The sequence below is a fragment of the Chiloscyllium plagiosum genome, chromosome 14, assembly GCF_004010195.1.
Source record: "Chiloscyllium plagiosum isolate BGI_BamShark_2017 chromosome 14, ASM401019v2, whole genome shotgun sequence".
NCBI lineage: Eukaryota > Metazoa > Chordata > Chondrichthyes > Orectolobiformes > Hemiscylliidae > Chiloscyllium > Chiloscyllium plagiosum.
Window position 1 is genome coordinate 9186824 of NC_057723.1, and position 25187 is coordinate 9212010.

Here is a 25187-nt window from a genome sequence, read left to right on the forward strand (position 1 = left end):
TTGGAGTCACATGTAGGCCAAACCAGGTGAGGATGGCAGATCTCCTTCCCTGAAGAACATTCGTGAACCAGGTGGGTTTTTCCAACAATCGATAATGGTTTCACAGGCATCGGTAGATTCTTAATTCCAGATTTTTTTTAAAAATTCAAATTCCACCATCTGCTGTAGCGGGATTCAAACTTGGGACCCCAGAACATTACCTGGGTCTCTGGATTTATAGTCTAGCAATGAAACTACTAAGCTACCACCTTCCCCTTTGTGGCACAAAATGTTGCTTAACACTTGTTAATCCAAATATAAATATTGTCCAGGTCTTGCTGAATTTGGACATGGGCCACTTCACAATTGGCTCTGAACATTGTGTAGTTGTCAGTGAACATTCCCACTTCTGACTGTATGATGTAGGATCTGTAGATGGCTGGACCAAGAAGCTCTTACTGAGATGCCTTGGAGCTGAGATTATTGACCTCCAACAACTACAACCATCTTTTTGTTCAATGTACAATTCTGACCAGTGGATAGTTTTCCCTCCAATTCCCAATGGTTTAAGTTTCGCTCTGGCTCCTTGATGCTACACTAATATGTGGTCCTGTTGTAAAGGGCAGTTCTCTCATTTCACCTCTGGAATTCACTGTCTTGTCCATATTTGTACCAAGGCTGTAATGAAGTCAGGAGCTGAGTGGTCCTGATCAAATTCAAATTGAATGTCAACGTGCAGGTTATTGCTGAGCAAGGACTGCTTGATAGCATTATTGATGGCACCTTCAGTTACTTCCTGATGATGGTGTGTGGACTGATGGGATAATAACTGGCTGGGTTGGATTTGTCCTGCCTTTTGTGTACAGGATATAACTGGGCAATATTTCCACTGTACGGATAATTGCCAGTGCTGTAGCTGTACTCGAACAACTTGGCGAGGAGCTTGGCAAGTTCTGGAACGGTACTATTACTGGAATATTGTCAGGCAGTACTCAGTGCCTAACAATGTTCTTGATCTCACATAGAGTGAATCGAATGGTTAAAGACTAGTATCTGTGATACTGGGGACCTCCGGGGGAGGCTGTGATGGATTGTTCACCTAGACGTCAGACTGAGGTATGTTGTAAATGCTTCAGGCTTGTCTTGGTTGTTGGACTGATTTAATGGCCCAGATGTTGGTGTGTAGAGTATTTTTCAAATTTTGTGGCTGATACAACCTGGAAGTGTGTGAACTGAGGAAGCTGGTGATAAACTTCAGAGGACTTAGGCTGATTGAATGAGTGGGTATGTGGCAGCTGACATTTAAACATAGGAGTATGGAGTGATTTGTTTTTATGGGAAGAATGAGGAGATGCATACTATTAAAAAGATGCAATTCTGAAGGAGATACGTGAACAGAATGGGGAATGATGGCCTATTGAAATTATCGCTCAATGATGAATCCAGAAACCCATGTAATGTCTTGGAGATCCAGGTTCAAATCCCGTTGTGGCAGATACTGGAATTTGAACTCAATAAAGATTTGGAATTATGAATCTAGTGCTGGGGGATCTAAGATGGCGGCGATCTGAGAAGATCACATTGCAGAGCTTCGCATTGCAGCAGGAGCAGGACGGTCCTTTAACCCGCCCAAACCAGGTCATTAGGATTTCTTGTGGCGTTGGAAAGATTGTGGAGCTCCAAGAAACATTTAAAAATTGACTTACCTGTATTTTCAGCTGTCCAGAAATGCCTAAAAAGGGAGGAGAAGCATGTGCGGCCGGGCCTGCAGCTCAGCCTGCAGCAGCCTCGGAGCTGATTACTCTCCAGGACCTGGTGAACCAGCTCTCGAAATCTCGCGAGATGTTGGGGAAACAGATTGAAGAGAATCTGGCTTCAGAGTCTCATGCTGCAGAAGCATGAGCTGCAGCTGGGAGACCTGGAGAAGAGGACGGATGAGGTGGAGCACAGGGTCACAGTGATGGAAGCTGATGCCAGTTCATTCAAGGAAGAGATCCAAGCCCTGAAGACGCAGGTTCGTAATTTGCGTGACCAAGTGGATGATCTTGAAAACAGTGATAGGAGAAAAAACATTCGGATCATCGGTCTGTCTGAGGGTAAGGAAGGTGAGCAGCCTGCGGAATTTGTTGAAGATTGGCTTCCGAAATTCCTTGACTTAGAGATTGGCATGAGAGAATTGAAGATAGAGAGGGCTCGCCGGGTCGCAGCACGGAGGTCGGGTCTGGGTCAACGCCCTCGTCCTTTCCTGGTGCGGTTCCATCCTTACTGGGATAAGGAGAGTGTCATGGAGGCTTCCAGACTCCAGGGGAAGGATCCAAAGGCCCTAATTTACAAGGGGTCTAAGGTCATGTTTTTCAGGACTTTTCAGCAGCGGTGATCCAGAAACGAAAATCGTATGATGGTGTCAAGAGAAGATTGAAGGAGCTTGGGATTCAGTACTCTGAGATATCCGGCAGTGCTTCGGATCACCTTAGATGGATCCATGCATCTCTTTGACACATCGGAGAAGGCAAGAGACTTTGTGGACAATCTAACCTAATTTAAACAATTGTACTATGTATAAATATTGTTGCTTGGGTATGCGTTTATCATTCTGTAAAAGAAATGGAGGAAATCCAGTTGGAGCTTTGTTTTTCCCCTTTTTTTTCCTCTATTGATAATAATTTTGGTTCAGATTATGTCTGGCGGTGGTTAAGATGTACATTTTAAATTTCTAAGTTAGGACATACCAAAGAATGGGTGGGGTATTTATTCCCTTTTTTTAATAAAATAATTTTTTTTAAGTTCAGATTGATATTCTTTGGGGTGTTTATTCTTTTTAGCTTGCGCTTGCAATGCGGCTCTAGCTGGGAGAAGTGAAGGTGGTTGAGATGATTAGATGCCCATTTATGGGCAGTTCAGGATGGGTAGTTGCCCCCTCCGGGCAGGGGGTGAGTTCCTCTAATCAGCGCTATTGGCGCTTTATATGTTGGTTTGTTTTCTGGTTTTTGTTTTTTATTTTTAATAATTTTGTATGTTTGTTAAATGTAGTGGTTTTAGTTTTTATGTAGTTTTTATATTTGGCTAAGGCTCAGCAATTTATGGTTCAGGTTCCTCCTCTCTGGAATTTAAATGTAATTGCCGAAGATTATGGCTAATGATTTGATTAAATGGTATACCTGGCATATCCAGGGAAGTCACTCACCAATTAAGAGGAAGAAGGTACTCTTGAGTCTTAGAAAGGAGAAGGTGGATATTGCTTTGTTACAGGAGACCCCTTTGGATGAAAAGGAGCATCTGAAATTACAGCAGAATGGCTTTGACCGAGTTTATTTTTCATCATTTAATACCAGAAGTAGGGGAGTGGCTATATTGGTAAGGAAAAATCTCTCATTTAAGTTGGAATGTGTTAAAGACATATCTGGGAGGTTTGTAATTCTTAAAGCCTTGATAAATGGGGAAGAATATGGCATTTTAAATGTTTATTGTCCCCCACCTCATCCTCTTAAATTCTTGGTTGATGCTTTTTCTAAATCGATAAGTCTCAAGTCTCGGCACATCGTTATAGGGGGAGATTTTAACTGCCTCATGGACCCCACAATAGACAGGTTGCCTAAAGGTCCCTCGATACCCTCTGCAAAAACTAAACAATTATTGTGTTTGTGTGGGGAATTAGGATTGGTGGACCTCTGGAGGTGTCTCCACCCTACAGGTAGGGATTTCACGTTTTTCTCCTATCCGCACAGATGTCACACGAGGATTGTTTTTTTTTCTGACCCCTGCGGTAACCCTGGATCTGGTGGCATCTTGTATGATTGGTAATATTGCCATCTCTGATCATGCTCCAGTGTACCTCATGGTTAAAATTAAGGATGTTACAGTGGATTCAAGGTATTGGTGAATGGACCTCTTTATTCTCATGGACAGCAAGTTTGTGGAGTATTTCTCTAGGGAATTTCAGGCATTCCTAGATGTCAACATAGGCTCGGTTGATAGCTCATCTGTTCTCTGGGAAACTGCCAAAGCTTATGCCAGAGGGTTAGTTATTTCATATCCCACAAGTAGGAAGCGGCAGAAGGGTGAGCAGCAACGTCTCCTTGAAGCACGTGTAGGCCTATTTTGACAGATCCTCGTTGGTCAAACTACAGAGGATTACGGCACTGCGGTCTACACTAAATTCCGTGCTCATGCAGATTGCAAAGGAGGAGCTGGCTTTTGCAAAGCAAAGGTTATACGAGCATGGTGACAAGCCAGGCAAATACTTAGCATACCTTGCCAAAAAGAGAAGTGTCCCACAAACCATTACAGCGATTAGGGAAGAGTCTGGGAACCTAACATGTGATTCTAAAAAGATTAATGTGGCGTTGCAGAGATTCTACTCTAAGTTATATCAGTCTGAGAATTGTGAGGAGGGGCAGGCCAAAATGGAATCCTTTTTTAGATCTCTGAAGCTCCCGGGTGTGACTCCCGAACAACAGTCCTTTCTCAATGCTCCATTATCAGAGCCAGAAGTGCAGGAAGCTGAGGCAGATTTAGAGTGGAAAGGCACCCAGTCCTGATGGACTTCCCAGTGAATTCTATAAGGAATTTATAAGTATACTGTCAGACCCGATGCTGAATATGTTCAATGATTCATACAGTCATGTTCCTCTCCCACCATCTCAGAGGGGCCAATATTTCACTTATCCTTAAAAAAGGGAAGGATCCGGAAGACTGTGCTTCATACAGGCCCATCTCGCTCTTAAATGTGGACTTTAAGGCTCTTGCTTTAAGGCTGGAGACTGTTACCCTCTATTATTAAAGAGGATCAGACGGGCTTCACAAAGGGTCGCAGATCCTCCAATGACGTTAGGAGAATGCTTAACGTAATTCAAGCATGCCAACAGCAGTCAATACAGGGATTGGTGATTTCTTTAGATGCAGAGAAGGCATTTGACCAAGTTGAGTGGCCATACCTTTCCTATTCTCTAGACCGGTTTGGTCTGGGCGAAGTTTTCATAAGATGGGTAAAGGTTCTCTACAGTGTACCTCTCGCTGCGGTCATTACCAACGGGGTACGATCAAGTAATTTTAATATTTCTAGGGGCAGCCGGCAGAGCTGTCCCCTTTCACCATTACTTTTTGCGTTGGTGATTGAACCGTTGGCAGAGGCCATTCGTGGGGATCTCAATATATCAGCTCCAGAAGTGGGGTCAAAATTACATAAGATCTCGCTGTATGCAGATGATGATCTAATTGTCTTGACAAATCTAGCAGTCTCAGTGCCTTGCCTGATACAATGCGTTCACGCGTTTGGTGCTTTTTCAGGGTATAAGTTAATTTTGCTAAATCAGAGACTATGCCTATGGGTGGTCTTACGAAAGAGTTGGCTCTTGAGTGTGACTATAGATTCCCATTTAGGTGGTCACAGGGGGGTTTTGTGTATTTGGGCATATTCATTACTCAAGTTCTGGATTGGCTGTTCAAAGCTATTTCGCTCCCACCCATTGTATTTCCTGCAGACTCGCGTAAGGAAAAACTTTTCAATATTCTTACATTCTGTGCAAGGAAGAATATCTTGCTAGGTTGGATATCAGAAAACCCCCCAGGCCTGTCGGGTTGGCGGAAGATTGTTGTGGAGCATATTCCCCTGGATTTTCTCACAAATATGGCATACCACAAAACTGAGAATTTTTACAAGATGTGGCAACCTTTTTGAAATACCTGGACACAGATTTATCTGCCACACTAACAAGGGCTTTTATATAGCCATAACGATTGTGTTTCATGAGTCCAATATCCAGAGAGGAGGAACTGTGAAGGTATGACTGTTTTGTTTGGCTGGGCTGAGTTATTACTATTTAATTGTTTGTTGTTGGGTATTTATTTAGTTAGTTAAATAGCTAGTTTAGGTTTTTTAAATTCTATACTTCTCTATATATGTTTATACATTTGTATAGGAGGGTGGGTTGGGGAATTTTTTTTTATTTTTGGGTTTAGTTTTGTACTATTTTTGTACTGTTTTGAATTGCATTGTTTTGTATTTGTTGTAATATTTAAAAATTATTTTTTCTTAAAATATATTATTTTAAAAAAATCTAGTGCTGACCATGTAACTGCAGTCGATTGTCAGGAAAACCAATCTGGTTCACTCATGTCTGTTAGGGTAGAAAACTGTTATTTGGTCTGGCCTACATGTGACTCCAGAACAACAGCAATGTGGTTGATTCTTAACTACATTCTGGGCAGTTAGAGTTTGGTAATAAATGCTAGCCTAGCCGGCAACATCCACATCCTAAGACTGAATTTTTATAAATCTAGAATTGTATGTGAGCAAGTCATTGAAGATGACAAGGCACTAAATGTAGGCTTGACCACAACTGGGTATTGTGCTCAGTTCTGGGCATTAAACTGCCGGAAGGAAGTGAATTTATTCAAAAATGGCTCAAGGGATAAAGAACTGCAGTTATGATGGTAGATTGGAAAAGATGGAACTTTTCCCTTGCTTAAGAGACAGCTTACAGGAGATTTTATAGAGAGATTCAATATCATGAGCAGTCAGGGGAGAGTAGATAGAGGAATAAAGAACCAGAGGAAACCAATTTAAGGTGATTTGGCAACAATAGCATTGGCGACATGAGGAAAAACATTTTTATGCAGTGTGGTGGGGGCAGATAGTGTCAAGTTCTTCAAAAGGAAAATGAATAATTATGTGAAGAGAAAAATAGAGCTGTGGAAAAGGTTGGTTTGGGTGGTGGGGGGAGGGAGGCCGTGAGGTGGTGGTAGGGAGTGAGGCTAGACGAATTGCTCTTTGAAAAACCCAAAACGAATGGCAGCCTCCTGCGCTGTTTCACTCAATGATTTTGTGAAATTTGTCATGTAATTTTACATTGCTTTATTGCAATTTGGTTATTCACACAAATTGTTGAGTTATAACAGTTTTAATGGAATTTTTGCAAAACTTCGCAAACCTTTAGATAGAATGCAAAAGTCAGTAACATATTCCATGCCCTTAACTTGGGGGATGGAGGGGAACCAGAGACTAATGAGGCCATTGGGAGAAGATATCTTATTTTTTGCACCATCAATATAAAAATAGTGTTTAATGATGAATGAATAAATTAGTCTGATAGGTTTGTATAGGTTGAACAATATTAGCCTTGACTGCAGTTTTTGTTTCTTTAATTAGTTTCAGGCCTGGTTTATGTATGAATATCTTACAAATCTATCAGAAAGGATGTTGGGGACATATTCCTAACATAATGAGCAATCTTGGTGTTGGAAATTTCAATTGACACCCCCACCCAACATCGATAATGATCAAGAGAACTGGAATTGACCATTTAGCTCTCGACTCTGAATCATCTGCCATTCAATGAGTTTGTGCACCACCTGTGACATAACCCCTTATATGTACCTTTGCCCTATATTCTTTAATAGTTTTGGATAACAAAGTTAAGCCCTAACTACTCCATGATAAACTACCTTGGGTTAACCCCTAAATCTCTTTGGAGCAACCTTGTTTCTAGGTTTCCGTAACAGAGAAAGTGCCCTTTTGGAGAAACAGTTTAAAGGTTTGCATTGCCTTTTATGTTGAAAACAAACATTTCTATCTTAAATGACTTGAATGTAATTGTAAGTCTATGCCCTTTTGGTATTTTAGTAGCACATTAGTAGATTTAGTTCAAATACATTACCTTCTCTATTGGGAAAGGTATTGAGAGGTATGGTACAAAAGTGGCTTAATAGCATTGAGATAGAGATCAGCTGTGGTTGAACTAAATGGTGGATCCTCCTGAAGGACTGAATGGCATCCTATACTTCCTGCACAATGAGACATAAAGGAATTTGATGTAAATTACATAAGCACAAATGCACAAGTATTAATGAGTTATTTCCAAGTTGTTTCCTTTTGAAGAAGGAGAATGTTCAGTTTTGCAGTGGTTATGGTGTAGAGTAACTACAGGGGATTGAGTTGAAATATTTGCATCATTAATTCAATTCCAGTTATAGTCTTGAAAATACATCCAGTTAATGAATAAAGGTTTTGCAAACACCTAAAGAATTTAAAATGAGTCTCACTACCAATTTTCTCTTAAAACTTCGGTCACAGGATAGGAGTGTCATTGGCAAGGTGACGATGCTTGCCCATCTCAATTGCCCTGAGCTGACTGGTTTATGGTGTGCTTTAAAAAGATAGCTACGATTCTAGTGGTGTACTGCAAAGGTCGGTGTTGGGTCCACTGCTGTTCGTCATTTTTATAACTACCTGGATGAGGGCGTAGAAGGGTTAGTAAATTTGCAGACGACACTAAGGTTGGTGGAGTTGTGGATAGTAATGAAGGATGTTGTACGTCACAGAGACATCGATAAGCTGCAGAACTGGGCTGAGAGGTGGCAAATGGAGTTTAATGCGGACAAGTGTGAGGTGATTCACTTTGGTCGAGTAACCAGAATGCAAAGTTCTGGGCTAATGGTAAGATTCTTGGTAGTGTAGATGAGCAGAGAGATCTCTGTGTCAAGGTACACAGATCCTTGAAAGTTGCCACCCAGGTTGACAGGGTTGTTAAGAAGACATAGTGTTTTAGCTTTTATTAATAGAGGGATCGAGCTCTGGAACCATGACAAGTATGGTGACAGCACTCACGAGGGGCCATAGCTTTAAATTGAGGGGTGATAGATATAGGACACATGTCAGAGGTAGTTTCTTTACTCCGAGTAATAAGGATTTGAAATGCTTTGTCTGCAACGGTAGTAGATTCACCAACTTTAAGTACATTTAAGTCGTCATTGGACAAGCATATGGACGTGCGTGGAATAGTGTAGGTTAGATGGGTTTCAGATTGGTATGACAGGTCGGTGCAACATCGAGGGCCGAAGGACCTGTACTGCGCTGTTATGTTCTATGATTCAAGCTGTTGCAGTGGATCTGATCTAATTGCACTTAAGCATCAGACTGAACAAGGACAGTGGATTTCTTTCCCTAAAGGACTTTAGCAATGGTTTTCATAATGTTTTATTAACTGAACTTGAATCTCAACTACAGTGATGAAATTTGAACACTCAACTTCAGATGATTAATCCATTGTCTAGTAATATAATGTCCATTCTATTGTTCTTTGCATTATTGATCCTGAATAGAGTAAATTGGCATGCTTAATGCAATTCCTGGAACCTCTGTGTATTAACATTTTCTTTCCTACATCATGGTGTTTGTACTTTATTTGATCTGAGCTCTTTACTCTGACTTAGATGCATCAATCCATATTCTAAACTTTGACTGAGTTACTGCAAATGTTGCTACGTCTCATGATTCAGCAAGTTAAATCCAAATCTTACTGTGTTGGATCTCTCCCAAATGCCCATGTTTCACAAATTGTTGCATTTTGGCTTTGCAATTGTACATCGGCACACTTTCTAATTCTCTTTTATTGTGCTCTTGAGAATAATTTGGGAAATCTAATTCATTACCCTACATATTAGAAATAAAAGTACAAATGATCATTATTTGGGTACTTGTGACAATAGTCATTGGAGACTGAAGCAGGTTTTCATCAGAAAATTAACCAGGGAAGATGTCTGAAAAGAAAAGCTTCATTGAAATTGTGAACATAATTTAGCTAAGAATTTGTAAACTTCCTCAAATTCATTTGTTTAGCCACTTGTTATTTGTTCAGGAGCTGTGGACATATTAGTTAACCCAGCATTTACTGCCAATCCCTAATTGCAATGGACAAGATGGTGGTGAGCTATCTTCTTGAATCACTGCAGTCCTTGGTGCGTAGGCATGCCAATTGCACTGTTAAGAGATAATGCACCAGGATTTTGACCTAGTGACAGTAAGGGAATTAACATATCATTTCAGGTCAGGGTAGTGTGTGGCTGAGAGGAGAACCTGCAGATGGCTGTATTAACATTAATTTGCTGTCTTTGGCCATCTAGGTGGTAGAGGTTGTGGATTTGGAAGTTGCTTCTCAGGCCCCTTCATATGTTACTCCAGTCTTATGGATGGCACACATTGCTGCCACTGTGCATTGTTACTGAAGGCAGAGAGTATTGATGGTTCTGGATGGGGTGCCAGTCAAGCTTTTTGTACAGAGGACATAGCTCGGTAATATTCCACACTGACCGGTCAATGCCAATGTAGTAGCCATAGATCACTTTAGTCAGAGTCTTGAAACACAAATCTTTAGTATTGTTGATGATACCTATTGTCTTTGTAGCTTCTAGTGCCTTCAGAGAAGGCAGAAATGTATCATCGCCCTCGACTGTGCTAGGCTCCCCTGTCGTTGAAGAAGCTCCATCTCCTGGTAGTTATTTAATTATCCACCGCCATTGATGATCGGATGCAGCACCACTGCAGAGCTTAGGCCTGATCCGTTTGGTTGTGGGTTTGTTTAGCACACCTAATGCATCCTGCTTCCTCTGTATGGCTTGCATTGTGTGTTATAACTTCACCAGGTTAACACGTCAATTTTAGGTCAGCCTGGTGATAACTCCACTCACTTTTTTTAGGTCATGTTTCCTTACCTGTTGCCAAGTAAAAGTGAATTCTACTCTTCTCTCACCCCCTTCTATTTCTCCTCCTCTGTGTCTTTAACCTCCCCATCCCCACCGCCCCTTTTTCCATCCTGGCCCTTCCCTTTGTTAACATTCTTCCATGGATATAGGTATCACTGGCAACATTTGCTGTTTACTCCCAGTTGCCATTGACCTGAATAATTTGATAGTCCATTTCAGACTGCATTTAGGAGTCAGTCATATTTCTGTAGTCACTGACTATGTCCTCATTAACTTTTCCTTCCAGCAGTGACTAGTCCATGTTATCAGCATGCATGGACCCTCCAAGTGGCAGGGCATCTGCCAACTTAGAGAGAACATTGGTCACTTTCCAACCAGACCAGGTAAGAATAGCTGTTTTCCTTCACTAAAGGGTGTTAATGATCTAGTTGGGTTTAAATAATAAATAATTTTCATTCCAGATAGTAGCTTTCAATTTCAGATTTTGAAATACTTTTTTTTTTATTTCATAGGATTTTTCCATCGGATTTAAACCCATTTCTCCAGATCATGAGCCAGGCCCTCTGGATTACTAATCCAATGACATTTACTGCTATGCAAATGTCACCACTTCTTCCTCTTCTCTTCCTCCTGCTCCATCTTTCTCTCGCCATTCCCTCTCCATACCTGCTGTCTTTCAATCCTCCCCACCTTGTAATCCTTGTGTGAAGATGGTCCCACATGGGAGTTTCATGTTTTTGACCCAACAACTTTCTGTTTCTAATTTTTGTGTGATTTCAAATGTGTGGCATTCCCATATGTTAACATCAACAAATATTAATTTCAGAAATAAATCTGTCTAATCTTAATTTGATCGAAGCTTGTTAGATTCATGTCACTTTCTGGTTAAGAGCTGAACAGTTTGTGATCCAGGTCATCAAATAATAACTTAAATCCAAAGGTGCTGCATAATGTTAAAATTTTGATAACCAAGATTACATTCTATATTTGTTTGATGAGTTTCAATAGGTCTTGCTTTAAATTGATCTGTTAAATTTGTTATTAGGCTAATCTTATGGAGTATGATGGAATACTCCCCACTTGCCTAAATGAGTGAAGAGGCTTGAAGGGCTGAATTGTCAACTTCAGCTCCTAATTGGTGTTCCTATGAGTGTAGCCCAAACAATACTTGTACTCAGCAGCCTTTTTATTGGTACCACAGCCACCAACATCAAGATTTATTCACTTCTTCCACCACTGACACTCAATAGCAACTCTCATCTATAAAATGCAATTCACCAAATTTCCTTCAACAGCAACTCTCATATCTACAACTTCAATCACCTGGGAAAAACCAGGACAGTGGATTTGTGGGAGCACCACGACCAGAAAGTTCCCTGGGGCCACTCACCATCCTGTCTTGGAAATATATCTCCATTCTTTCACAGATGCTGCATTTCAAAAGATAGCTTGTCACACTTTCTGAATGGCAACTAGGAATTGTTAGTAAATGTGGGTGCAGTCAGGGATGCCCGAATACTTTTAAGAACATTTAAAAGATTATTGTATGGTGCCTTAACTGTCAACAGACAAAATCTGATCTCTAAAGGAGAAATGGGGATAAATACCCAAAAGATTAGTCAAGGAGGCAGATTCATGCTTGTAAAAGGAATAAGGAGAGGACATAGATTTAAAGTGATGTGCAAACAAAGCCAGGGTAATATGAGGGGAAAAAATTCTCAGCGAGTAGTCAGTTGATGGAATGAACTACCTGGAAATGTGGTGGAGGCAAGTTAATTCAGACATTCAAAAGGGCATTGAATAACTATTTAGATAGTTATATAGTGTGGAATGGTATGTGGAAAAAGCAGAAGATTGGCAGTAGATAGTGATGATTATTTGAAAATCAGGTACAGTTGCAGTATTCCAAATGGTCTCCTTTTGCACTGTAACGATTCTGAGATTCTGGTTTATGGAGCATCTTCATGGTGAGGGAGAGGCCTAGAGGATTAGGAAGGCAATTTCAGGGTCCAGACAGCTGAAGGCAAGGCTATTAGTGGTGGAGTGATGAAAATCTATGTTGCACAGTGGACCAGAATTGGAGAAACGCAAATATCTCTGGTCGTAAGGCTGGAAGTAGATGAAGATCAAATATTTGAAAACAAGAATGAGAATTTTAAAGTGAAACATTACAGGAATAGAAGTCAGTATGGGCCAGTATGCATGAGGTGATAGGCAAATGATACTGAGAGTTGTAGCATTTTCAAGTATAAATAACTCAGCAATTTTTGTCTAATATGTTACTATGATGGCATTTTGGCATGTCTGGTATTTGTCTTGGAGGGAAAACATTTTAACTATTTCAAATCCCTGGCCGAAAATGGCGGATTTGATCTGCTACAGTATATTTCTTTTTAATTCTATGATATGAAGAATGAGGGGTAAGAAAAGGTATTCTCTGGTTAGTGACATCACTGGCAAGGCCAGCATTAATGGTTGTCTCTAGTTATCCTTGTGAATGAAGAAGCTATGGTGAGCCACTGCTTTGACTGTGTGGTGAAAGACCTCCCTTAGGGTGAGAAATTCAGGATTCTGGACACAGCGGTAATGAAAACAGCCAATGTTTTTCAAAATTAGAATATGTGGCGCTTGAAAGGAGACTTGGAAGTTTCACAACATTGCGATTGAGTGGTCATCTGTTAACTTGTGCAGGTGTATAATTTTAAAACATATACCTTGAGTGGGTTCTGTGACAAGAGACACTGGAAAACTACCAATTGTTTCTCTGGGAGCACCTGACTTCATTCAGTAGTGGATATGAGCATTGTTGCATTGAGATGAGTAAAAGCAGATCGGAGGTATTCTCACATGTTTTCAGGAGTGGGTTTCGAAGATGCAGCAGAATTAATCAGTACCATTTAACCTGATGCATTTTTGTTCAAGGTTTCAACATTGTATTGATTTTTAAAAAAAAATCTATTTCAATGCAAAATGGCTTTTAAAATCGCCATTCAAAGAAATGCTAGGCCAAGTTAATTTAATACATTGCAGTTTTGATAATTGATCAGTTTGTGAGAGACACAGAACCGAAGAAGAGTCTGTTCCCTAAAGCAAGTGTCCCTTATAATTTGTTAGAATAGATTTTTGATTCACAACTCACTTTGAATCTAAGAGGCAATTATTTAAGTTCACTGGAGACCTCATTATTTTGTCTTGATTTGGAGATGCTGGTGTTAGACTGGGGTGTACAAAGTTAAAAATCACACAACACCAGGTTATAGTTCAACAGGTTTAATTGGAAGCACTAGCTTTTGGAGCACCACTGTGTGTCACAACCACCTGATGAAGAAGAGGTGCTTCGAAAGCTAGTGCTTCCAATTAAACCTGTTGGACTATAACCTGGTGTTGTGTGATGTTTAACTTTATTTTGTCTTGAAGGTGTTCTTCAGCCCACCTTTTTCAGAGAGAGAGTTGAGCCAGACAGCACTAAATAAAATTTGTATCACACAAAAAGGCGACAGTTGATACTACGCATGATCATCCACCTAATCTATTAAGGTCTCCTTTATTTTTCTGTGTTTACCTATCTTCCCCTTAGATACCCCTTTTTGTTTACTTACTACTTAAAACGTACCTCTTTGACCAAGATTTTAGTCACTTGCCCTAATGTGTGCTTGCATGGCTTAGTGTCAGATATTGTTTGATAACACTCCTTTGGAATACCTTGGGTGATATTGTCCAAATGAAGGCACAATATAAATTCAGGTTGTTGCTGTTGAAATAATAAATACATGTACCGAATAGCTAACCAAACTTGGGAACTTGAGTAATAATAACCTATTAAGTGTCTGAAACCAGTCAATGTACTGTTTGAAAATCATGCTGTCGAGAGTGTGTTGCCTCATGATGAAGGGCTCCGGTCAGAAACGTAGATTCTCCTGCTCCTCGGATGCTGCCTGACCTGCTGTGCTTTTCCAGCATCACCCTCTCGACTCTGATCTCCAGCATCTGCAAACCTCACTTTCTCCTAGTTGAAAATCATGCTGGTCAGCCTTCACCCCGAACGCTATAAAAGTTTACAAAAGCAAGCCAGACTGTAGATGACTGAAATTTTTCATGATTGATGAACAAGGAGAGGCTTCATCTCGACAGTGTTAAATTATTGCGTGTAAGTAAACATCCTGGTTAGGAAGGAGTCAAGTAATTGAAGATGTTTGTACTGATTCACAACTTGGAGGAAGAAGTCTACACTGCGTGTTTCCCAACCTTGAAGGTTAGAAAAGCTGATCCACCTGAAAGGTTTTGAGAACTTAATAGTAAAGCTTTGAGCCACTGTCAGAACACTGAATTTTTGCTTGTAAATTTTTGTCCACCTTGTAAATATTCCAGGCCGGCATTGAAATTTCTGCCCAACATATACAGGAATTGATGAAATAGATGGATTATCTGACGAAATCTTAAATGCATCTGTTATTTGTCTGGAATCATCTTTCCCAGAGATTTGGTCAGAATGTAGAACTTAGTACTATAAGGAGTATTTGAAGCTTATTGCAAAGATGCAGGATTTACTGAAGAGATGAGAATACAAGAACTAGGAGTAGGAGTAGGCCCTTCGACCTTGTAATGTTATGGCTGATTTTTCCACTTCAGTGTCAATGTCCTAGCTACCTTTTGTATCCCTTAATTCCCCATGTATTCAAAAATCCATTGACTTCTGTCATGTGTTAACTGAACAACAGGATCCATAGCTTGCTAGGGTAGAGAATGCCAAAAACTTGCAATCCTCTGAATGAAGAAGTTTTCATTGTGTTAGTCCTCAATGACCAACCCCTTATTCTGAGACTGTGACCTCCTGGTTCTGTATTATAACTATCAGGCTGGGACTAACTTTTTTTTTAAAAAAAGACAAGGCAGGTGTTTCTTCAAGTGGTTCATCATTATGATGGACATAGAGAACATTGTTCCACTTGTGATGGAGATCAGACAAGGGGCCATAAGCATAACAAGTCACAAATAAATTGAATTGGGAAATTTCGTATAAATGTCTTTGCCCAGAATGTGGTAAAAATATCGAACTTGTTACCATATGGAGTAATTCAAATGAAGGCCATCACATTTAAAAGGAGACTAGAATTATTTGAGTTGAGTTTGAGTTCCTAATTCAGTCTGACACTGGAAAACAGTTGGTACCTGAAAGAATTAACTGACACCACAAGATAAGCTTGTCCAAGTGATGTAGTAGGTGGTTCCTGGCCGGAGCTAAGCAATTTGCTTGTTTCCAAAGTTGTGTGAGATATAATAGCAACATTAGCCTATTCTTGTGTTGAACCTGAGAGACCATCATTATACGGTAAATGGAAAAGCCCTGGGGAAAGTTGATGTACAGAGAGATCTGGGTATTCAGGTCCTTTGTACCCTGAAGGTCGCAAAACGGGTCGATAGGGTGGTCAAGAAGGCACACTGCACGCTTTCCTTCAACTGATGGGGTAATTGAGTACAAAAGTTGGCAGGTCATGTTATAGTTGTATAGGACTTTGGTTTGGCCACATTTGGAATACTATGTACAGTTTTGGTTGCTTTCGATAGGGTGCAGAGGTGGTTTACCAGGATGTTGCCTGGTATGGAGGGCGCTAGCTACGAATAGAGGTTGAGTAGATTAGGATTATTTTCATTAGAAAGAGGGAGTTGGGGGGGGGGGGTGCCTGAATGAGATCTACAAAATCATGAGAGGTATAGACAGGGTGGATAGCAAGGAGCTTTTTCCCAGAGTGAGGACTCAATTACTAGGGGTCACGAGTTCAGGGTGAGAGGGGAAAAGTTTTTAAGGAAGATGTGCATGAAAAGTTCTTTACGCAGAGGGTGGTGGGTGCCTGGAATGAGTTGCCAGTGGAGGTGATAGAGGCGGGCACAATGACATCATTTGAAGATGTATCTAGATAGATACATGAATGGGTAGGGAGCAAAGGGATGCAGATCCTTAGAAAATAGGTAACAGGTTTAAATAGAGGATCTGGATTGGCGCAGGCTTGGAGGGCCGAAGGGCTTGTTCCTGTGCTGTAAAATTCTTTGTTCTCATCTCAGATGTAACGTAACTGGTTATTAACGAATATGTAATAAACCTATTTACCGCTCATCAAGATTGAGTTTACCTTCTGTCAATGTCTTAATGTGGGCATCCTTCCTCACATGGTATCAATGGTTTAGACTAAAACCAGCAAGGAGGATTGATGGCAGTGAAGCTACTGAAAGTTTCTAAGTCTCACCATTATAATAATAACAAGGTACAGAGGAAATGCTGCACTACCAGAGTTTCCATCTTTTGAGTAAGTTGCAGAGAAAGGCTCTCTCTACCTTTTCAGGTGAATTTAAATGATTCATGGTCATTACTTCAAGCAAGTTCACGAGTATGCTCCCTATTTATTGACCAATATTTATTCTAAAGCTAACAATTTGGTAAGTGACATATGTTCCTTAATTGCAATGCGATTTGTAGGAATTTAGTCTGTTTGGGTTGACTACTATGTTTCTTGTCCTAACTAATGACTACACATAATTCATTGGCTGGAAACACCTTTCACGATGGTAAAGTGATTCTATAAATAGAAATCCTTCCTTATCATTCTGCTCATTGCTGTCAGAAGTGTTCTTGAAGGAGAGAGTGAAATGTTGCTTTCTTGCACATGCCAAATCATATTTAATAATGCATTCAAAGTGTACTGTGTGAAGTTATTATATTTGATTTAAATCTGTTGCTCGCTTGCTTTCAGAAATGTGTGTGCAGCAGATTGTAGAAGGACAGAAGGAAGGCAGATTTATGGGACCACTTTCTGAATCAGACATTTCACAGCATCCTGTGGAGAAAAAAAAGCCAAAAATTTAAAACTACAATTATATCAGAAAATTGGTGCATTTGAAAATGCAAAGGTTTTTTGTTAATGGTAGTGTCTACAATAAAACGAAGCCAGTTTGTCTCTCATAACTGTTGGGTTGAAGAGTAGGAAATTAATTACTGTAATCTCATGTAAATAGAAAAATATAAACCATGTTTTTTGCTTTACCCTCTGTCTATGTTGTTCCCTTTCTGAATTTTTAACTTAGTACAATAAAACCTGACCTTAACAGCATCATTTAAACAACATTACCTTATTTGCTTGTTATTACTGGGATTTTTTTTTCTTTCTGTTATGGGATGTAGACATCACTTCCTATGCCATCATTTTGACCATTCCTAATTGATCCGAGGGCAGTTAAGAATCAGTCAGATTGCTGTGGGTCTACAAGTCACCAGTAGATCAGACCAGGAAAGGACAGCAGATTTACTTCTGAAAGGACATTGGTGAACCAATTTTTTTTAATGACAATTGTCAGGAGTTGCCTGGCTAGCTTTTTATCCAGATTTTATTGAATTCAATTTTCTTCTTCTGCCAAAGTGGAAATTGAACGTATACCTCCAGAACATTAGCCCGAGATTCTGGATTACTTGTCCAATAACATTATCACCGCTTATTTTCTCTCACTCATTCTTCCCTTCACACATTTTAATGAGGTCTTCCAACTTTTGCAGTGAACACAAAAACAGAAATTGCAGGAGAAGCTCAACAGGTCTGGAACATCTGTGGAGAGAAAGCAGAGTCAATAGTTTGAGTCCAGTTATGCTCCTTCAGAATTCAGTTTCTGTTTTTGTTTGATTTCCAGCATCTGAAAGTCTTTTAGTTTTATTTTCTTTGAAGTGAAGAGCTGGGTGTTAATAATTTAATGCAAGAGAAAAGGGGACTAAGACTGTGCTGCTGATGAGTGACTGGTCCAGGAACACTCCACAATAGACAGATCCAGAAGGGTATGACTGTGTAGTGTACGTGGCGACAAGAGTGTTAAATGGCCTGATAAATTGTGCAATAATGTTGGAAACTGAGTTAAAGTAAGTGTTAAAGTAATTGAGTTCAGTTTGAGGTCTGTTTTGTATATATCTGGAAGAGATGTAAGCTGAAGAAGAGCTATCTAGCGAAAACCCAGAAATTTGTCAGACGAAAGCTGATTGGAGCTGTGGCAAAATGAGCAAGAAGCCTTGTTGTGGAGATGGTGGTAAACCAGTGATGCAGTTTTGATGTTTGTAAGGATGCTGCTCAGATAAAATGAGTAGTGCATTTGAATCCTTTTCTGGTGCTTATAATAACATCTTTCAAACCATTTTTTTTCTTATCAAATAGTTTTTTGTTGAATAAACTTTTTGTTTTTCATGTTAAAAGTACACTGGCAGACTCTTGTAAATGCATTCGGTAACTGCTAATCATAGTTTGAAAACAAAGGTTTCTAAAGCTCTATTTCGCTTAGGGATCTGATTTGTCTAGTCTTAACATCAGCAGCGATCATAACAATATGACATCAATAATAATAGGTAGTGTCTAATGCATTCCTTAGCATTAACCAGTTGAGATCTTTAGTCTTCAACAGAGGGGTTGCACAGGGTGGGGCGATTTGGGTCAGGTGCATCAGTAGCAAGTGCCTAGGATTGAACCTTCCCTGTAAAATTTCAGACAGGTTAGTGATAGGAGGTAGGCAGTGGGAAGACTATCGTGTGGGTTTTAACGTTCCCAGACTTGCAAGCCCACTGGCTGGGACTGTATAATCCAATTCAATCAGTGTAAACGTATTAGTTCTTTTGTAATTAGTCATTATGCTCAGCTTAAAGCATACTCCTTTCTTGTTTGCAAGTTTTGCAGGCTGCAAATGTACTAACGAGCTTCATTTCAAAATGGAGTAGGGCAGGCACTTGTGGCATTGAACCAACACCTGGAGTGAGCAGGCCTAATAAATGGGCAAGGAGAAAGTGAGGACTGAAGATGCCGGAGAACAGCCTGAGGGCTTATGCCTCAAACATCAGATCAGATTAGATTACTTACGGTGTGGAAACAGGCCCTTCGGCCCAACAAGTCTACACCGACCCTCCAAAGAGCAACCCACCCAGATCCATTCCCCTACATTTACCCCTGCACCTAACACCATGGGCAACTTAGCATAGCCAGTTCACCTAACCTGCACATTTTTGGACTGTGGGAGGAAACCGGAGCACCCGGAGGAAACCCACGCAGACACTGGGAGAATGTGCAAACTCCACACAGACAGTTGCCTAAGGCAGGAATTGAACTCTCGTCTCTGGCGCTGTGAGGCAGCAGTGCTAACCACTGTGCCACCTGTAATTCTACTGCTCTTCGGTGCTGCCTAACTTAATAAATGGGCTGTCGCATTTTCTGTTGGGGAATGCGTTTTTGTTGTTTGTCCATTTATTCATAGAAAGCAGTTCATAGTTGTGGTGCTATCACTGCATTAATAGAAAACCAGTATGGGTGCTTGACTTCAGAATGCTTGTGGTAATTGTGCGTGCTGCTTTCATTAACTGTGTGATGATTTTGTTCTCCAGCATGCTAATTATCACTGCGTGTTTAACTCTCAAAAACAAGATTCTGCTGTGCAACTCGAAAGAGAGGTTTGCAATTAAGTAGTACTTTGCTTGGCCTTGCAAGCTCTGTACAGCCAATTAAGTGCTTTTGAAATGTAATCAATTATAGTGTAGGAACCATCGCCAATATGTGCTCAGCAAGTTCCCACAAACGGCAATGTGACAAAGACTGGTCTCTTTTTTTTTAAAATGATGCCAGTTCTGGCTACCAGAGAAAATTACTTTTGTTCTTCTTTGAGATCCAGAGTTCTAGATTTTTACTATCGTTGTGTAGAAAAAGTGCTTTTGATTTCAGTCTAGTGGAGACTGATCCAAAATTTTAACACTGTACCCTATTCCTCTGGTCAACCCTATTCCTCTGGTCAGCCCCATCAGAGGGAATAGTTTCTGGCAACTCCATTCAGTACTTTAACAGCTTTAAACAACTCTATCAGATCCCCTTTTAATTTGTATAAAAACAAGGGGATGAAAGCTAATTTTACGTATTTAGAATTTAGCTCTTTTGAAGTTTAAGTATCCTTTCTTTCCTTTGCAAGCCAAACTGAGTTAATTCCTTTTGTGTAAGGTAATGGTCCTAAAAGGGTTTATGTTCACGTAACATTGGTTCCATCCATTCTATTGGATATGATTATAGCATTTAAAAAACATTTAGGTAAGTACATGAATGGGAAAGATTTGGAGGGATATGGGGCAGGAGCAGGCAGGTGGGACTAGTTTTTAGTTTGGGATTAAGTTCAGCTTGGCTTGGTGGTTTCTGTGCCATATGACCCCCATGACTCTATCGATGTCGCACATAGCCTGTGGGTGAAGGTCAGGAATTCTATTCTAGCATTCAGAGGGTTAGGGTTAGGGCATCTGTAAGAGATGGATGATAGTAAGCCAAGGATGGATAAAAAGTGATAATGTGGGCTATAAGTAGGTGGAAAAAGGTTGGTTAAGCTCTATAAAACGCATGTCATGGCTGGGCGTGAAGTGCACGGTTAGCTAAAGGACCTGGAATGAGATGTTCAGGTTCTAAAATTATTGAATGCAGTATTGGGTTCTGAAGGCTGCAGAGTCCCCATTGAGAAAGTGAAGGTGAATTAGCTGCTTGATCTGTTACAGTCTAGTTATTTCGACTGTGCTGTTAAGTGGACAGTTCCAGGGTTTTAACCCAACCATGATGAATGTTGTATTTCTGAGTTGAGACAGCATGTGACTTGGAGGGTGAAGGGAGAGTTTTTCTAAATGTGCACCTAGGTGATTTAGTACTTCTTCAAGTCAACATTTTTTTAAAACCTACTCATCCTCCAATGTTGGTCCCTGCCACATCTTCTATTTTAGTCACTCCTTAAGTGGTGACTGTCTTCAGCTGCCTAAGCCACGGATTTACCCTAGCCCCACCACCTCCAAACCTTTGCCTTTTAAGATTTTCTCTTTCCTTTCACTGGTTTGTGTTATTGGCATCACTGCCAAGCAAAGCATTTGTTACCATTGCTAATTGCCCTTGAACGGAGTGGTTTCCCAGGGGTTGACCACATTGATGTGGGTCTGGAATTCATGTAGGCCAGACTAGGTAAAGATGGCAGATTTTCTTCCTTATATGTCATTAATGAATCTGGTTTTAAAAAAATAATCAATGGCCGTTGTTATGGTCACCGTTACTGAGGCCATCTTTTATATTGCAGATTTTTATTAATTGAAATTAAAATCCTCCAGCTGCCATGGTGTGATCTGAACCAATGTCCCCAGAGACCTAGCTTGGGCCTTTGAATTACTCAACCAATGATATTTCCCTATGCCATCATTCAGAAGATTGTTAATGTTTTGACCAAACATTCGGCAACCTAACCTAATATTTCCTTGATGTCAAGTTTGGCCTAATGGTGCTCCTGTAAAAGAACAACATAAAAGGTGTTGTGTAAATACAAGCTTTTACTTGAAGTGAAGATATGATGCTATCAGTGGTTTACATAAATACATGTGCAGTAGAAATTCCATAGCTGGAGGAATGTCCTGCAATAATCAACAATGGAAATTGAGAGATGGACAGCATTGGTGAAACCGAATATGTTACACAGCCGGAGGAAGTAATAAAGAGAGCCTCAAATCTTTCTATGGACAAATTTCAAATCCAAGTTAAACATTTTAAAATTAAGGTGTTGTCACAATGGGGCCTAGTTAGTGTGCATCATAATCTTTAATGAACGGGGCATGCTATAAATCAAGATACGGAGCGACTGCATTTTCCAGAGGAAGGAGAGTGGGAAGCCAGCTGCTGCAGTGCTCAAAATAGAAAATTTTAATTTGTTTCTTTTAAAGCTCATTTTAAAAAAAAAAATGCATTTATGTTTCTCACAATATTGAATGTTACATAAATAACAAAATGTATCTGCATTTAAAGCTATCCCTGGACATTGGATATTTGGGTGTGTTTCCATAATTAAGAAGCACTCTCTGATGATAAACGGTGATGAACCTCACCTCATCAGTGTTCAAATATATTCTGAAGGTTTAGTTAGCATACTGCTGAAACCACCATTTTCTTCTCTGTCTTCCTGTACGTCAGTTTGTATAGCTATATCTCCAGTCATTGGGCTAGATGGTCCATGCAGAATTTTAACGAAAGTGGATCTTCATTTGATCTGTTGAGGTTGAATTCATCCATATATCAGGCATAAATTACAACGAAGATAAGTGCTTTGCTGAATTGGATATGATGTGTTGTACTTCAGGAAGTTTGAAATAAAATAGTGCACCACTATGTGGTAACCATGTACCTTATTCATTCAAGCAACATACCTACATATTTAAATATATTTTCAGAATGAAATAAAAATAATTACACCCCCTGTTGTGACTTCAAGGATTTTTGAGTCTGTAGATGCAAGAAAGTGTGTGGAGGCAGAATCGTTCTTAGAAATGGTGTTCTGAAGCTCAAAATTAAAATAGTTAATAAATCTGTTACAAACATACACGTATTGCTGGAAAGACTCTGCATCTGTGGAGAAGGAAACAGAATGATGAAAAGATATTAATACTCTCTCTCCACAGATGCTACCTTCCATGCTGAATGTTTCTAGCATTCTCTGCTGCTGAGATCAAATTGTTCAACCATATTCTTAATTTCTTTTCTATTTAAATCATCAACTTGCTGGTGAAATTTTCCATCCATCCAAAGTTGATAGATGTTACCAGGGGTTCAGTAGCAGCTTGACTCAGTGGATAGCTGTCTTGCCACTGAGTTTAGAAAATTGGTTAGTTCAAGCCCCAGACCAGAATCTTGATTTTAGGCTGACGTTACCAGTGTTGAGTCACTGCTGTGAGTGACCCAGTCATGTGCTGGGTCATTGCTGTGTTGTTGACTTTCAGGTGAAGTTTTCAAACATAGTCTTGCCTGATCTTCAGTTGAGTTTGAAGAAGTAATGTGACATTATTTGAAGAAAAGCTGAAGAGGTCTTCTGCTGTTCTGGCTAAGATATGACTGAAGTATTGCCAAATCAAATGAACTCATCTATCAAATCACTAGTGTTTCTAAGGCCTTGCTGTGCTTAAATTTGCTGTTCCTTTTGTGTCAGAAATAACTGGCTGTGATGTGCTTCTGGAAGAACCAAGATTGCGCAGGCTGTTGTTTGTATCAGGTTAGTAAGTGTGTAAATTGATGTACAAAGTTAAAAATCACACAGTACCAGATTATAGTCCAACAGATTTTAATTGGAAGCACACTAGCTTTCGGAGCGACGGTCCTTCATCAGGTGATAGACTGTGATTTTTAACTTTGTACACCCCAATCCAACACCAGCATCTCCAAATCATGCCTTTTCTTTTTAAAAGTTGCATTCTCCGGTTAACTGTAACAATGGGTGTTAGCCTAGACAATAGGTTGAGGGTGTTAGCCCCATGTGTTCTGTCTTTGCCATAATATTTAGACTGATTGTAAACTAAAAAGTGAGATAACAGAGATAACCGTAATGATCTCCTCAGGAGACAGACACGTGCTGCAACCGACAGGGTACCCTTTGTTGTTCAGTACTTCCCAGGAGCTGAAAAACTACGCCATGTTCTTCATGACCTGCTACACATTGTCAATGAGGATGAACGCCTTGCCAAGACCTTCCCCACACTGCTACTGCTTGCCTTCAAACAACCGCCAAACCTCAAACAGATCATTGTTCGTAGCAAGCTGCCCGGCTTTCAGGACAACTCCATATAACCCTGTCATGGTAGACGCTGCAAGACGTATCGGTGTGTGGACGTGGATACCACAATTACGCATGGGGACAACTCCCACCATGTACATGGCAGGTACTCATGTGACTCAGACAACATTGTCTATCTTATACGTTGCAGGCAAGGATGCCCTGAGGCATGGTACATTGGGGAAACCAATCAAAGGCTACGGCAATGGATAAATGGGTACCGCACAACAATCAACAGACAGGAGTGTTCCCTCCCAGTTGGGGAACACTTCAGCAGTCCAGGACCTTCGGGTGACCATCCTCCAAGGCAGACTTCAGGACAGGCAGCAGCGAAAAGTGACCGAGCAAAGGCTGGTAGCTAACTTCCATACCCATAGGGAGGGCCTCAACCGGGACCTTGGGTTCATGTCAAACTACAGGTGACCACCATTGCACTATACATACATACAAATACACACACACACATTAGATTAGATTAGATTAGATTACTTAGTGTGGAAACAGGCCCTTCGGCCCAACAAGTCCACACCGCCCTGCCGAAGCGCAACCCACCCATACCCCTACATTTACCCCTTACCTAACACTACGGGCAATTTAGCATGGCCAATTCTCCTGACCTGCACATCTTTGGACTGTGGGAGGAAACCGGAGCACCCGGAGGAAACCCACGCAGACGCAGGGAGAACGTGCAAACTCCACACAGTCGGTCGCCTGAGGCGGGAATTGAACCCGGGTCTCTGGCGCTGTGAGGCAACAGTGCTAACCACTGTGCCGCCCAGATATATACATACATATATATATCTCACACTTGTACACGCACGTGCACACATATGCGCACGCACACACATACCCTCACCCTCTCCCTCTCCCTCCCACACGCACACACTCCTATACACACAGACACACACAAGACCACTCGACCCTTTCGCACGTGCACACACTCTCAGACACTCACATCCCCCAATCCAGGCGCGCGCACGCGCACACACTCTCCTACAGACACACTCTCACATGCACCCCCTCACAGACTTAAGACATTCTGCACTCAGATACACACACATACTCCCCCAGACCCACATGCACACATATGCATATACATTTGTGGGGTGAATTTG

General features: G+C 40.6%; 1 protein-coding gene across 2 annotated transcripts in view; it reads left to right on the forward strand.

Annotated features, from left to right (window-relative positions):
* Positions 1-25187, forward strand: part of LOC122556463 (alpha-1,3-mannosyl-glycoprotein 4-beta-N-acetylglucosaminyltransferase B-like) — a 212644-nt gene that overhangs the window by 108119 nt on the left and 79338 nt on the right. The window contains exon 1 of one of the 2 annotated variants that reach the window (XM_043703125.1): positions 10753-10841. The exons of the other annotated variant lie outside the window; for it this stretch is intronic. Coding sequence (XP_043559060.1) covers positions 10769-10841 — 73 coding nt within the window. The 5' untranslated portion in view covers positions 10753-10768. Of the gene's footprint in view, positions 1-10752; positions 10842-25187 lie in introns of those variants that run through there. 2 annotated transcript variants of the gene reach the window in all.